Genomic DNA, 17295 nt, shown 5'->3' on the forward strand with positions numbered 1-17295 from the left:
ACAAGGGGCTGAGCGGGTTGCACAGGCCTCCGTGCCATCTTTCAAATCCCTCCACGTCTTCTGGTCTGAGGACACTACAGGAGCAGAGGAGACGTCCTGCCCAGCCCCCATCTGTATGTAGATCAAGGTTTTACTGCTGCCTCTCTCTTTCCCTTCCCCGGGGGTCTCTAAGAGAACTTTGGAGAAAATGCAATAAAGCTCAAGAGATCATCTCCCACTGGCCTTGAGGTAGTTCATCAGCATTCCTGAGCCTAACAAAAAAGAACCAGAGACTGCACACTTGCCGTGGAGCCCACTGGGCTCTGTTTCGCACTGCATGCCAGAAGCCCCAGTCAGCTAGTACTGCCAGAGAGGAAGGAGGGGGGAAGAGGCTGAGGGTGCGAAGGGGGCAGCACTTGCTCTGTTCACCTGCTCTGACTTGTGATGAATCCCAGGGGACGGTCTGTTTTAACAGGAGCCTGGGGACAGAAAGAGAACAGGGACGGAGGTGGTCTGGAACCCCTCCCCCCACAAAGAGCCCCGGGACCTGTGCTCTGGCCTCTCAGAGGCCCTCTCCAGCTGCAGCTCCCTGCCCAGCGCGGGCACCTCTGGTTTCACCCAGCTGTCTCAGTGGAACTGTCTGACTCTTGATCTCAGCCCCACCCAGGGTGTCACCTTTCTAAAGAATTCTCTGTGTCAAGCTTTGCAGTCCACGAGCTACTTCTGACCCCCCTCAAATCCAGTCCAGGCTCCTGAAGCCCCCTGCCCGTCTAGGAGACCCATGTGGACAACAGGCTGAGAGTGTGAAACTAAACTGGGGAGAATATAGTGTGAAGTGTTTTTCATGGATTATCTTCTGTTTAATCAGTACAATCATTCTGTGAGATAGGTATTATCTCCATGTTCTACCTGGAGAACAAAGGCAACTAAGACCAACACACACACACACACACACACACACACACACACACACACACACACACACACACACACACACACACACACACACACTTTTAGTAAGTGGATATGTGAGTAGCAGAGCAAATACTCCAACCCAGGTCTCAATCCAGAGCCTAAACTGCCTCCCCTGATAAGAGAGATGCTAACATTTTGAAGCAATGGTTAAGTTAAACGCAAAAATAACTCCTGGCCTTCAGCTGCTGCTGTCCATGGCCTTGGGCATCTGCTTACCCACGCCACAGGTGACTGATGGCAGAGGTCAAGTGCGAAGCAGCATACTATGAAAAAAGGACTTATAATAAAAACAGCCCCTACTAGTGATAAAACACAAATACTCTTATCTTCCTGCTGAAACCCATGTCATAAGCCTTAAAGACCAGCTCAAATGGCAACCTTTCTGTGAGTCCCATGCCGGGGAAGAACTATACATTTTCTGCTTTTCACTTTGTGGATACTGTGGTATTTAGCACACTCTGAGTCACAGCCAGCTTCCCTGCTAGACTGTGAACTTCCTAAGGGCCCTATCTTACTCTTCTTGCATCCCTAGCACTGTATCTGGCACAAAGTAAAGAATCAGTAAACATCTGCTGAACGGATTAGTAAATGAATTAAAGTAGTATTCTCCTGGAATGCATTATCTAGTGTTGGTGATTACCAAGCTTGAAATGAGCTTCTAATAACAAAATATAAATGTAAATATATTCATACTAGCAAATTGGTTTGAAAGTATGAGAATGACCTCTGGGAAAAAATAATTTGGGGGTTAAAAGCGCTTGTCAAATAACTTTAAAATAAAAACTAATACCAAGGCTACAAAATCTTTCCAAAACAAAACAGAAGGAAGCATATGTTCCCTGAATCAAGGAAGCATATGTTCCCTGAATCAGATTCAAGACAAGATCTGAACTTCTGCTATTTCACTACTTTTCTCGGGGACTTAATCATTTTCTGTCTGGGGTGATTTTACTGAGTTTTTAATGTGCCATTTTACACAGTGGGTGTGTGAGATTCAAAAGTTAATTTCACCTCTGAATTATTCCAAATGCTAGTTTAGGGAAAATTAGAAGATTTTAGATCTGTTAAAAATATACCATAAAATTCAATGCTCATGTTATGGCTAAAAATAGAAGAGTGGCTAATTATCTACATGTGAAAAGAAAATTAGCCAATCCATAATCTGGAGCTCCATTTTCACTTCTATTATAAGAAATAAGGACATATTAGAGCAAGTAGTGCTCAACAGCAGTCCGTGAAAGCAATACATGGCAGTCAATGGGGCATCGTGACCAGACAGTGGACATGCCCATACAATGTAAGAACCCATAACAGGTGATAACCGGGAACTGCCCCACTGTTGGGGATAACCGTCAGAGCTCTAAAAAAGCAGATTTCAAAATTTCAGGGAGCCATTTTGTGAAAAACAATGACAGCGGAGTCATGACAATTAAATGCAATATAAAATCCTTGGATGAGCTTGAACGAAAAGAGAGAGAGAGAGAGGGAGAGAGGACACAGCAAGACAACTGAGGAACTGGAGTCTAGACTATAGATTAGATAACAGCATTGTATCAAAGTTAAATTCCCTGCACATTATATTATTCAGAAAATGTCCTTGTTCTTAGGAGACATGCGTGAGGTATTTAGGATTCCTAAAAGGTTCAGTTAAAAAACTAAAAGTGTGTGTCAGTGCATGTGCAAGGAAGGAAAGAAAAGAGCATACAAATGTGGCAAAATATCAGCTGGGAAATCTAGATAAAGGTGTTCATTGAACTATTCCTCAAACTTTCCTACAAGCTTGATTTTTTCAAAATAAAATCCTGAGATTAAAAAAAATTCAGAGAGAGGTCTGACCTCCTGAGAAGGCACTGGCTCAAGATTAATGGGTCATTTCAATTTGTTTTTCAGTTCAGAGCCAAAACCACAGAGGAAAATCATTATACTCTTTTTTAAAAAAAACTTTAATGTACAAACAACAAAAAGAGAGGCCCATATTAAAGGATGAACATCAAATAGTGTTATGACTCTTTAAGGCCTTTTTATGACAGACTAAGACACAGAGATGAGCATTTTATTGTTCTGTTTTGTCTTAAACTATGTTCAAGAGAGCTGACCACTAACATTTTTGAGAGCCTAGACACTCTGCTTTATAAAAACCATCTAACTTAACCATCATAACAAAAGTGAATACAGCTGCTGTGATCCCAAAATGAAAGAAAATGAAAGTAAGGAAGTAACACTCAATGAGGTAAATAGCTTACAAGCAAATTTACACAGTAAATGGGTGGTTTGAACTCAGGTCTGTATAACTCTACATCCTAGGGTCTTTCATATAATATACTAGATGAACAACAAAGCAACAGAATTGTGGTTTGACTGAAGTTTTACTCTTCAAAGATTTATTCAGCTACTACCTCTACTACTACCAATAATTTTTAATAATAATTACAACAATAAATGGTATGTTTCCCATTTTTCCACCAAAAAGAATAATCTTCCAAAACAGAAAGTCCATAATAAGCTCTAAGAGAAATTAAATGCAAAATTCTATCAAAACTCTAAAATAGATTATGTATATGACTTCTGTGTATTTAAAAAGACATAAGAAGTGATTACTCAGAGTGTAAATGGATTAAAAAAGAACAAAAGCAGTATTTCATTTTCTTTTGTTTAACAAAAGGATTATGGGGTACTGTGAAGTTACGGATGATCATACTGCAATATATAAATGTATCAAATCAACATGCTGTATACCTTAAACACACACAATGTTACATGTCAATTATATCTCAATAAAAATATAAGTAAACAAACAAGCAAACAAAGGTTATGGGCTACTGTCAGGAAGATACCAGAGATACTTTTACCTGGATTTCAAAAAACATCTGACAAAACGAAGCAACTGACAAAGCATTAACCTCCAAAATTTACAAGCAGCTCATGCAGCTCAATATCAAAAAAACAAACAACCCATCCAAAAATGGGCAGAAGACTTAAATAGACATTTCTCCAGAGAATATATACAGATTTTCAACAAACACATGAAAGAATGCTCAACATCATTAATCACTAGAGAAATGCAAATCAAAACTACAATGAGATATCACCTCACACCCGTCAGAATGGCCATCATCAAAAAATCTACAAACAATAAATGCTGGAGAAGGTGTGGAGAAAAGGGAACCCTCTTGCACTGCTGGCGGGAATGTAAATTGATACAGCCACTATGGAAAACAGTATGGAGGTTCCTTAAAAAACTAAAAATAGAACTACCATACGACCCAGCAATTCCACTACTGGGTATATACCCTGAGAAAACCATAATTCAAAAAGTGTCATGTACCACAATGTTCATTGTAGCTCTATTTACAATAGCCAGGACACAGAAGCAACCTAAGTGTCCATCAACAGATGAATGGATAAAGAAGATGTGGCACATATATACATATATACATATAAAGAAGATGTGGCACATATATACATATCCAGTAAAATGGAATATTACTCAGCCATAAAAAGAAACGAAACTGAGTTATGTGTAGTGAGGTGGATGGACCTAGAGTCTGTCATACAGAGTGAAGTAAGTCAGAAAGAGAAAAGCAAATACCGTATGCTAACACATATATATGGAATCTAAAAAAAAAAAGGTCATGAAGAACCTAGGGGCAGGATGGGAATAAAGACGCAGATCTACTAGAGAATGAACTTGAGGACTCGGGGAGGGGGAAGGGTAAGCTGGGACAAAGTGAGAGAGTGGCATGTATATATATACACTACCAAATGTAAAATAGATAGCTAGTGGGAAGCAGCTGCATAGCACAGGGAGATCAGCTCGGTGCTTTGTGACCACCTAGAGGGGAGGGATAGGGAGGGCGGGAGGGAGGGAGACCCAAGAGGGAAGAGATATGGGGATATATGTATACGTATAGCTGATTGACTTTGTTATAAAGCAGAAACTAACACAACATTGTAAAGCAATTATACTCCAATAAAGATGTTAAAAAAAATCTGACAGTTTCATCATCATAAGTTTTGTAGAACTTATCCTCTCTACCGTATAAAGCAAGACCCTACTGTTCCAAATGCCCACCTGTTTTAATCCATTTTCACACGCCACTACATGCCTTTCATTCCTGAACCAAGTGGAAAACTAACTTATGAAACCCTGAAACCGCTACAAACTCCTAATATTCTAGGAATGAATTTTGTTTGAAAATACTGAGTGAAACTGATTCCTTTTACTTACAGAAATAAAAACCAACAGGTTTGTGGGCAGGCACTGAAAACACATGAGGAGAGTTCAGCAGAAACAGTGTTATTTATAAAAATGATCTGAAATTATGTATTTGTTAAACACATCCTTAATATAAACATTGCCCTCATCCTCATGAACCATAACAAAAGAAAAATGTATAAAAGGGAGAAACGTTTTGTTTGAAGTATTCAGGTTGAAATATTTACTTTTGATAGGTGCGGTATGAATATCAAAAGCCAAAACCTCAAAGATGTAGGAAACTCAGTCAAATCAGGAATATATCATAACACACTATTTTTAAATTTTCATTCAATCAAAAGTGATTGAATACCTAGCACTACACATAGTATATTTATTGTTATAATGTATACATACAGTACTTATTGTTGTAATTATTATTAAAAAATAGACAAGTAAAGGGCTTCCCTGGTGGCACAGCGGTTAAGAATCTACCTGTCAATGCAGGGGACACAGGTTCGATCCCTGGTCCGGGAAGATCCTACATGCCACGAAGCAACTAAGCCCTGCGCAACTGCTGAGCCTGCACTCTAGAGCCTGCACACCACAACTACTGAATGCCGGGCACCGAGAGCCCGTGCTCCACAACAAGAGAAGCCACAGCAATGAGAAGCCTGCACCGCAGCGAAGAGTCGCCCCCGCTTGCAGCAACTAGAGAAAGCTCACGCGCAACAGCGAAGACCCAACGCAGCCAAAAATAAATAAATAAAATAAATTTTAAAAAAAATAGACGAGTAAGAAATAAACTCTTGTATCAAGAAGTAAACTCTTGTATCCTACATATCTGGTTGACTTATTTTTTTCCCCCTTAAATTACAGGTATCACATTACAAATTTAAAGTTACAATTTACTTCTGAAAAGAAAAAGTATTTCTGAATTAAAACTTTATCAAAAAAAGATATCCTAAGAAATATTTTTAATTACCAGATACGAATTTCCCTATTTTAAGTAGATGTCTATTTTTATGTTCAGGAAATGCTACTTCCAAAGAAACTGAAGTCTACTACTGCATTGAATTACTTTTCACCACTAGATTAAATTAACAAAGAGAACTGTAGAATTTCCTCCCCAAGATGTCTTCAGACAGTTTCTGCTTTCTTTGTTAAAAAAGTTTTAGACAAAGACCATTGTTCTTCTTATCCAAGGCAGTAAATATAATTTTATTTCCCTTGCCTGAAAGACTGAAAATGTATATAAAATGCTTACCACAGTGCCTGACCCATCAGGAGTATTCCATAAGTCAATTCTCTTTTCCTTCCAATAATTAATGTCAAAATTCATTCTCATTGTGCTTTCCAGCATGTTATATTATTAGGGTAACAATATTTACACCTTTTAAGGCTTTTACAACATGACTCCTGAACGTGGTATCATTTCATTTTTCTTTAAATCAAACTGCTCCCTGTTGTTTTCAATGGCATTTCCTATTGCCTGTCACTTGGAATAAATGCAACATTTGACTTGAACGTGTATTTCTTTGCCGGCATTCTAGCTTGTCTACATTTCCAGCCAATCTTGCTGAGATACACTGGACACAGATTCAACAGTGGTGGTGGGGAGTGAAATAGGGTGTTTCAAAATGAACCTATATACTAGAGCCCCTGATCCTTCAACTGATGCTAAGTATACTGAAAAACAAATATTAATGGAATTTGCCCAGAAATAAATGTCTCATGTCAGTTTGAGGCAGAAAGGGAGACAATTTATTCTAAGAGTCTTAACTATGTTCCTACAGAAAGAATCTTACATCACGGAGACAAGATATCTCACTACTGATTCTGTCTTATTGTTCCTCTGTTTCCACCACTGCTCATGAAAGACTACATATTACACCAGAATATGATCACTCTTGATAGCTCTACTCTGGGATAAAGTCTGATTGATGCCTTACTGACATAATCTCTCATTCCATGAAAGGCATTGTAATCTATACTTTGTTTTCAACATTAAAAATAGATATGCCTCAACATTACAAAAAGCTCAGGAGGATAAAGTAGGTACCATCACAATACAGCGTATTATCCTAATCCCTGTCTTTTTCCTTATAGACCTGGTCACCACATAATAAGAGTAAATTATACCAGTAACTGCTGACAAATTAAAAATAAAACTCAATCTTAAAACACATTTAATAATATAGCACAGATGGAAATTAGGTAATTTTATGAAACAAATGACTCATTTGTATTATATAAATGTCAAAGATGATCTGTTTGAAATTATTTCTTGTGTTTTTCAACCAAAAAACTCCAGTTATATATAAAAGAAAGTCATTTTCTCAAACCAAACATGGTAGTACTTCACTTGTCCTCTATCTTTAGAGAAGAAGGTATTTCACAGAAGTGAATTTTCCAAACAATAGTTGATCCATTTCAGCGCCCAAACTCATTTAGGATAGAAATGCTTTACTTCCCCACCAATGTAATGCAGGTGGTGCCCAGTATAGTGAACCAAATTTAAGCACCTGTCAATGGTTAAGGTCGCCCTCACTGTGAATATGCAGAAGGTTACTGTGGTATCTCTAGGACAGCAATAGCCCCTGGGGCAGGAACAAATATAAAGCAATTTGCTCCTATTCTGAATGGGACCCCGTGATGACAAGGTCTTATATCGGAGTGTTATGAGTTTTCCTGTCCTTTATTAAAAACTCTCCATCCCTCCCTGTTTCTAGAGTGTCCTTTACCCAACTTCTAAATTACTTCTTCTAAGCTGTGACTGGCAAACCAGATAACCATGTAGATAATAATTTATCAAGAGCAGAAATAAACAAATTGGGGCAAGAGTCTGCATCCATTAGCCTCAGTGCACAGTGTGGTTTTAAGTTTAGCCACTCAGTGTGTATTTCCAATTATTTCCTAGTTCTTGATTTTATCAGATGGTTGTGTTTTCTGGGAAAATGACTGACAAGTAAGTTATTACTCTATAGCAATTATTCTTTTCATACCTTCTTATCCAATCCATTTTAAAAATGTCACCATTAGTGAGCAAAATCCATCATCAGACTTACCTGAGGCACGCCTCGTAAATCGGTTTATTACTGGAGCTGAAAGAGAAAAGCAGAATAATATGATTAAATTTTAATTTATCCAAAACCCTGAAAACGACCTAAATTGTTAAGTGATCCCATAAATTAAATAGGAGAAAGATATGAATGAATAAATAATGCAAGAAGAAAAACCATTAATATATGAAAATTAAATGTTTAAATTCACTAGTAGCCAAAGAAATATAAATTAAAATCAATATTTCACCTGTTAAATTAGTCCCCCCAACACACTTTAAATGAAAATCCCTAGTTATGTGTGGCTGAAACTACTTAACTGGGACAGTGCCAATCTATATAATATTTTTGTAAACAATTTGGCAATTACATCTAGTGTCATAAAAGGTGTGTCTCCTTTAAGAGAGTAACTCTACTTTTAAGAGATTTATCCTAAAGAAGTATTACTAGAGAAGGAAAAAGAGACACACATCCGTGTGTGCGCGCGCACACACACACACACACACACACACACATCTATTCAACAGCATCATTTTTACAGTAAAAATATTTGGAAACAAAACTAAAAATGCTCACATATACTGATATCATTATTAGGTAAAGGATGGTATATTTGTGGTTTTGACAATTTTTGTGCGACCCAAAGGTGTATGATACGCAAATCTATCTGTGGAAGGCTGCAATTTCAGGCTGGTGTATGGGAGTGCATTGCTCAGCTGGTAAGCCCACCCTTGGCCCACGCCCTGCATTCAACTTAGCTCTGTTGTTTCTTCTTGGTTTTGCTTATAGATACCTTACAGTTATCTCAAGACATTAGGTTTTTAAAAACTTTATTTCTTGAGAGAAGCAGGTAAGTTTACAATTCATATTATATACAGAAAGGACATCATGTATTACACTGTATATTTTAGTAGCAGGATGTCATGGGTCTACTATGATACTTTTTAATACTTCAATACTTTTAAAACAGTAATTATAAAGACTGTTTACACTATGGAAATAGGTCAAGTAAAAAAAGAAGACTTAAAATTTTTGTCAGCATTATGGTTATAGAGCACAAAAAATATAGATGCTTCGGAATAAGTACTAGAAGAAAACTGTCAGATGTTTCACACTAATCCTTGCAACATTCTATTAAGTAGCAGCACCGCAACATTACTGACGACAACATTTTACAGTTAGGCTCAGAGATATGGATTAGTTTGCTTTAGATCACATAGTCACCCTGTGGCAGAGCTTGAGAATTCCAACGCAGGCACTTCTAGCACCAAAATGCTGCCCCACCAAGAACAGAAAGCAAAAATACTGACGCCTGAAATCACCACGTAATAGGTAATTATTTCCTTCTATATTGATCTCCATTGTTACTAAGGATTAACTGTGTGAAATCATTCACAAACCCAATTATTAAGACACTATAATGTATAGCAAAATTATATACTCTAAACTGAGCAAGAGAAAATTCCCACTACTTATATACCAAAATAATTCAGCCATATAGCTGCAAAGTCACAAATTACTTATATAAAAACCTTTTATCAGGTGAAGTGTAGTTATATTTTATATATCGCACGCACAAAAAAACTTCCATCAGTTTTCTTGGACACCTTCAACCCCCTTTTGCACAACTCCTTCAGAACCTAGTCTAAAAAAAGCCTCCCCAGCAAGCTACAAGGACAGGGGAAACTTCAACCACAGGAATGCAGAATAGATAGTGCTGGCTGCCCAAGGCAAGATGAAGGTAAAAAGCATATCTCAGCCTTGGGGCAAAAAACAGAGCAGACACTCTCCTCCCCCTCTAGTCTCTCTAGACAATGAAATCACAGCACTGTGAGCTTCTGGTTTGAAATGTTGGGACATCTTTGTTCCCTTGCGGTCCCTTAGGTTTCTGTGCCTTTTTTTTTTTTTGGCCACACTGCACGATTTGTTGGATCTTAGTTCCCTGACCAGGGATTGAACCCAGCCCTCAGCTGTGAAAGCATGGAGTCCTAACCACTGGACTGCCGGCGAATTCCCTGTGTCTTTCTGAAGTGTTTAAGGCAGAGATTTTCAATGAAGTGGCATCACCAACTAGGAGGTGTATTCTAAAGTTGTGGGAGCAATTTTTTCAACTGTCACAATAATTCAGAAGACATCCTTGGCATCTGACAGACCACGTACAGGACAATCCTATACAACAGAGAACTGTCATGAATCCCAAAACTCTTGTCCTGCACTACTTTCACATATCCCACTGGACATTCATGTTGGCAAACCAGTCAATTTATAACCACCTGAGCCTAAATTCTAACACTGTTTATACATAAATACGATTATTATATGCAGTTTTAATATACATCAGATTTTCTACAACACAAATACAACATAAATCAATGTTGGGGGGAATTTGGGGGTTTTGGGGGGTATTTTTGTTTTGTTTGGAATTTTACTAATAGATGCTCATCATTTCAAAAAATCATGTCACTGCTGTATCAGTTGTGGTATCTGAATAACCAGTACAATACACCTGATCAGACTACATTTGCAGCTTTCATATTCTTAGTGATTCTACATGTAAGTGGGAGAATCTAAGTGCATTATGTCTTCTTGTGTACATGTAAGCACATACCTGCTGAAACACATTTTACTTACTATAAATTAATTGCCTCATTTCTCCTTTATATTTTTGCTAGAAATTATATCAATGTTTAAATTGTGCGTAGAGAAGTTCTATGACTGTGACTTCCATTTCCCAATAGTAAATGGGGCACAGGACTGGGCAGTTAAGAAGATGGGGGCACCAGGCATGTGGTACCCAGTAGTTAAGGTAAACACTGGGTTTTGACAAAATTACCAAAACTCCAATCCCTCAAAACATATCCCTTCATATCCACTTGCAGGGATGAAACACAAGTGTTTCCTGTACCAACTCTTGGCAAGCTAACAGTAACCTTCACAATTTTTCTAGCCTTTTTAGTTTAGTTACCAAAATGGGGAAGAAGATTGAGATTCAGGGTGGAGACTCTGCTGTAAGTAAAGCGATGTGCAGCTGGGCTTGGGGTGCCTGGTGTTTTCTCTCCCAGGAACCCAAGTACAGGGAAGGGGAGCAGGAGGAAGGTGAGGAGGGACGCACCACCGGGCGCCGACTGGGGTCAGGAGGCGTGGGCTCCACTGCTGGCCCCATCGCCTTCCCGGAAAGCTTGGATGACTCGTATAACTTTGACCTAAATCCTCAATTTAAAAAACATGCAAGGTAAGATCTGCCCTCCGTAATTCAAGGGGGGGTTTTATGAAAAAATAAACATCTTTGAAAGTGCCCGTAAACTATAAATTCCTATTCAAATATGAGACTGATGTTTACTATGAGCTAATATTACCAATCTTAACATTACATTTTTTGCATATACAAAGTAAACAGCAGCACAAATTCACAAAAAAGTTAATAGATGATGCTTTAAAATGTGCGAAGTCAAATTAGGTTTCCTCAGACTCTTGGTTTCCACCTTTATATTTTCCTATTCTATAGATACTCTGTAAGTGTATTTATACACACACACACACACACATTAGGAGAATATAGAAGGAAAAATATAGCAAACGTATTATCTGCCTGGAGAAACATATGATTTAAGAATATACTAAACGCCCCTAACATTTTAAGGAGATATAACCTAAGATCTTAATGAATCCTAAGGAAAAATACAGAAATGTTTATGTAGGTTTGACTTTCTCCCAAGCGCCATTCCAGCGCAATACGGAGAGTCCTGTGTTCCTATGAATGTCTTTGCGCTTGTCTATCCAGAGATCCCATCAGTTCCCAAACTAGACAGGTCTTAATTCCTCAGCCCCCAGAAGTATAACTGATTCCAGTCTTCTTTAATCCTGGAGTATCCTTACAGGAAAAACTCTCTACTACTTGAGGTGGCTGAATGAGCCTCTCTGTTCCTAGCAGTGAAAACAGCCTCCCACACCTGTGACTGGAGTTTCGCGGAGCCAGCAGGACCTGCTTATCTTCTCACCTCTTTATGCCAGAAGCCCAAGATAAGCAGTGCCTGGTCATAAGAGGCACTGAGTAAACAGCTGTGGCGTGAATCAATCAACTCTGTGAAGTAAACTGAGCAAGTCTCCTTGTCCCACTTATTCCACTGTTTATTGGATGTGGATGCCGGGCACTGGGAATGTGACAGAGTCCCTGCCTCTGAAGAGCTTGACCAAGTTGGGGGTATTTTCACATACTATGACTGCAAGGGCTTATGCCACACACGCAGCTGCCCTAACAGAAAAATTTAGGTAAAAAGAGAAGTTCCGTAGAAAACTAGAAAACTTAAGAAATTCTATAAAAACAAAAGCAGTCAATTGAAAGCATGAACCAATGAGTTTGGCCTTCAGAAAGGAAAGCCAGGTTGATAGTCATGCAGACAGTTTGCACCTCTGAGCATAATGCTGGGAGAGAAGTTCCAGGTTAAAGAAATAAGAGCGCTGAGTTGTGATTTATGGTCATTAAACACACACACACACACACACACACACACACACACACACACACACACACACAGCCACCCTATCTATATTGGAGCCACACTGGTTAAATGGACTTTTGCAGAAGAGTGTTCATATGCCCTGAAGTGAGATGTACACAACAATCTTGGAGTCAGCACAATAATTAGCACACCTAGCCTCCTATGAGTCGCCTTTTCTAGCAATAAACACTTTCCGAATCTGCTGTCTAAATAAAAGATTCTAGAAATTATGTCAATTGAAACCATGTTAACTAATTATATTTGATAGAATAAATACTTAGCTCAGAGTAAATTAATTTCTCTTATGCCTGGGTTTCAAAAATTAAAACTGAAATAAGGCTCACCCTTGAACCAAGGAAGAATTAACTTTTTAAAATATCAACAGCAACGAAAGCAAATAAACAACAACAAAACCTGAAATATTTTGCTAATTAATGTAACAGGCATAATTTTCAAACTTTTTTATACAGGTTTAATTTTTGACATTGAAAAGGACTATATTTTCTGTGTCTTTGTTAAAGCCATGTCTGCTCACAGTACTTCTGACTGGACATGATGGGAACTGTTTGAGAGGCTGGCATTTGGGGGACCAATTTTCTTCTTCCTTTTTGATTATACAGCATGAGATCAGGCATCAACCTACCCTACACACAGAGCATGGCTGCAGGTAGGGCTGAATGAAATGAAACAGACATTCAGCTTTTAAAAAATGCCAGCTTTAGGGCTTCCCTGGTGGCGCAGTGGTTGAGCGTCTGCCTGCTGATGCAGGGGACGCGGGTTCGTGCTCCGGTCCGGGAGGATCCCACGTGCCGCGGAGCGGCTAGGCCCGTGAGCCATGGCCGCTGAGCCTGCGCGTCCGGAGCCTGTGCTCCGCAACGGGAGAGGCCACAGCAGTGAGAGGCCCGCGTACCGCAAACAAACAAACAAAAAAAAAAAAAAAAATGCCAGCTTTAAAGACCACTAAAAAGATGCACAGTTTTGTTCTTTCTATTCACAAAGCAAACTCCTCAAAATATAACTGATATTCTAAAATACTGAGGTCATAAAATATAACTATTACCATAGGGGGAAAATACACTCCTAGTTACTTTTGCTTACAAAGGAATTTGATTCTCTACTGTTTTTTTTTTTTTTAATTTATTTTTTTTTTTGGCTGTGTTGGGTCTTCGTTGCTGCGCGCGGACTTTCTCTAGTCATGGTGAGCTGGTGCTACTCTTCGTTGTGGTGCACGGGCCTCTCATTGTGGTGGCTTCTCTTGTCGGGGAGCACGAGCTCTAGGGCACGTGGGCTTCAGTAGTTGTGGCACGTGGGCTCAGTAGCTGTGGCTCGCAGGTTCAGTAGTTGTGGCGCACAGGCTTAAGAAGTCCCTTTTTTTTTTTTTTTGCGGTATGCGGGCCTCTCACTGTTGTGGTCTCTCCCGTTGCGGAGCACAGGCTCCGGACGCGCAGGCTCAGTGGCCATGGCTCACGGGCCCAGCCACTCCGCGGCATGTGGGATCCTCCCAGACCGGGGCATGAACCCGTGTCCCCTGCATCGGCAGGCGGACTCTCAACCACTGCGCCACCAGGGAAGCCACCTTTATTTTTTAATTCATGAGGATTCTACCCTCTTAGGAACAAGAAGAAAAATATAGCTTTAGCTAGCAGAGTCCTAAGGTAGCTAAGCATATAAAACCACACACAGAGCTGATGCAATACCAATGTCGAGAAAAAGGCTCCCAAATACTTTTAGGATTTTAAAATGTGGGCTCAGAAGAAAAGCAGGAGATGGGAAAGGTCACTGTCAAAACTACATCAATTCAGGGACTTCCCTGGTGGCACAGTGGTTAAGAATCCACCTGCCAATGCAGGGGACACGGGTTCTAGCCCTGGTCCGGGAAGATCCCACACGCCGCGGAGCAACTAAAGCCTGTGCGCCACAACTACTGAGCCTGCGCTCTAGAGCCCGTGAGCCACAACTACTGAGCCCACATGCCTAGAGCCTGTGCTCCGCAACAAGAGAAGCCACAGCAATGAGAAGCCCATGCACCACAACAAAGAATAGCCCCGCTCGCTGCAACTAGAGAGGGCCTGCGTGCAGCAACGAACACACAACACAGCCAAAAATAAATTAATTAATTAAAAAAAAATTACATCAATTCAATCTCTGCTTCCACATATGCTAAAACTGTCTCTTCTATACTTATAGGATCAAGTATGTGCAAGTATGTATGTGCGAAGCAGATTTATGGAAACTAATGTTTTGTTTGTAAGAGTGAACACTCCTGACTAGACCACTAACAATACTAGGAAAACCAAAAGCTCGGAGAGTTTGAACTGTCACACATCCCTGAAGTCACAGTAAAACAGACCCAGAAAACGGTAATTAAGGAAAATAAAGGGCTCTGAAATGAAGACTGAGAAAACAATCAGGGCAATGTGATTAAGGTTGGCCTAATCATAAAAGTACAGTTTTAGAAAATACCATATTCAAATCCTCCCCCTTGTCTTCACAGAATTAAGATGTTCCTGCTATTCTAGGCTCAGCTCAAATGTCTCCTCCTAAAGAAGCCTTTCTCTAAACATTCTCCAGGTCCTCTCAATCACATCATCCTGCTTCTTGTCTTCCAAGCATTATCAGAAGACATCTAGTAATTACGTTTACTGTGTTTTTTTGTACACTACTGAGAGGGCAGTATCCTTCCTTGGCTGTTTTACTACTGTATCCCCAGTGCCTAGAACACTGCTTGATATAATATGTATTTGGTTCAACCAATACTGAATGAAAAGTGCTAATGAAAAATTAGTACAATAAGGGTATTCCCTGATACTTAAAGATTATTTGGACAAGTGTAAGTGATAATTTATATACATATTGTATTTATGAAACCCATAAATTAAAATACATTACCAGCTGAAACGTAAAATAGACTTAAAAACAGTAGACCTTGACTGACTGGCATCTGGCTTTTTGTACAAGCTGCAGAAATAAGTCCCACTTATGCCCCAAAACTACAAAAATGTAACCCAGATGCTAGTTTCCAGCAAAAATAATGAAAACTTTCACAAGATAATCGGTGCAGAAAGCAATGACACTTCTCAATTAAAATGTGGAAAAGAGAATTTCAAAAGCATCCATGTTTCCAACGGTTTTACTTTTAATCAAGGTGAAACTGACATACAATGAAATGCACAACTCGCTGAGTTCTGACACATGCATACACCTATATAACCAACACTCTAATCAAGATATAAAACATTTCCAACACCCTGGAAAGGTTCCACAAGCCCCCTTACCGTCAATTCCCACTATCCCTTAGGAAACTACTGTTAGGATTTCTACCACCATAGCTTACCTCTGCCGTTCCGTGAATTTCATATAAATGTGAGATTTATTCTCACTGTTGAGAGGATCAATAGTTCTTTTTTATTGCTGAGTAGTATTTCATTGTGTGAATGCACTACAATTTGTTTATTCATTCTCCTGTTGATTTTTTTTTTCCAGTTTGGGCTACTGTGAATAAAACTTCTATAAATATTTTTATACAAATCGTTTTGTGAACATATACATTTGCTTTTCTTAAGCAGATGCCTAGAGTGGGAATGCTGGTTCATAGGTGAGTGAATGTTTAACCTTATAAAAACCTGCTGATTTCCTAACACTTTGTACCATTTCATACTCTCACAGGAAATAAACAAGACTTCCAGTTGCTCTATCTCTTTGCTAACATAAGGTATGTCATTTTAGCCATTCTTGTGTTTAGTGGCAACTCACTGTGGTTTTAATGTTAATTTCCTTAATAACTAAAAATACCAAGCACCCTCCCATGGGCTTATTGGCCATTAAGTCTTTTTTTTTTTTTAATAAAACAGGTTTATTAATTAAAGGACTTCCCAAGTCTTTAGTACTCCAAATGACATTTGTTTTTTGGGTTTTTTTGTTTTTGTTTTTGTTTTTTTTTGCGGTACGCGGGCCTCTCACTGTTGTGGCCTCTCCTGTTGCGGAGCACAGGCTCTGGACGTGCAGGCTCAGCGGCCATGGCTCACGGGCCCAGTCGCTCCGCGGCATGTGGGATCTTCCCGGACTGGGGCACGAACCCGTGTCCCCTGCAGGCGGACTCTCAACCACTGCGCCACCAGGGAAGCCCTTTTGGGTTTTTTTTTAATAGATCTTTGTTGGAGTATAACTGCTTCACAATACTGTGTTGGTTTCTGTTGCTCAACAAAGCAGATCAGCCATATGCATACACATGTTCCCATATCCCCTCCCTTTTGAGCCTCCCTCCCATCCTCCCTATCCCAGCCCACTACTATTCTACATTCGGTAGTATACATATGTCGATGCTACTCTCACTTCACCCCAGCTTCGCCCTCCCAGCCCATGTCCTCAAGTCCATTTTCTATGTCTACCTCTTTATTCCTGCCTGCAACTAGGTTCATCAGTACCATTTTTTTGTTTTTTTTAGATTCCATATATATGTGTTAGCATACGGTATTTGTTTTTCTCTTTCTGATTTACTTCACTCTGTATGACAGACTCTAGGTCCATCCACCTCACTACAAATAACTCAATTTCGTTTCTTTTTATGGCTGAGTAATATTCCATT

The 17295-nt window shown here is 39.4% G+C and overlaps 1 protein-coding gene across 2 annotated transcripts in view; it reads right to left on the bottom strand.

Annotated features, from left to right (window-relative positions):
* The window catches only part of PRKAR2B (protein kinase cAMP-dependent type II regulatory subunit beta), a 108443-nt gene that overhangs the window by 69706 nt on the left and 21442 nt on the right, over nucleotides 1–17295 (bottom strand). For both annotated transcript variants that reach the window (XM_082846738.1, XM_082846737.1), the window contains exon 2: nucleotides 8218–8253. In XM_082846738.1, coding sequence (XP_082702864.1) covers nucleotides 8218–8253 — 36 coding nt within the window. The remainder of the gene's footprint in view (nucleotides 1–8217; nucleotides 8254–17295) is intronic.

Source organism: Leucopleurus acutus, assembly GCF_964270905.1.
Source record: "Leucopleurus acutus genome assembly, chromosome: 9".
NCBI classification, from domain to species: Eukaryota; Metazoa; Chordata; class Mammalia; order Artiodactyla; family Delphinidae; genus Leucopleurus; species Leucopleurus acutus.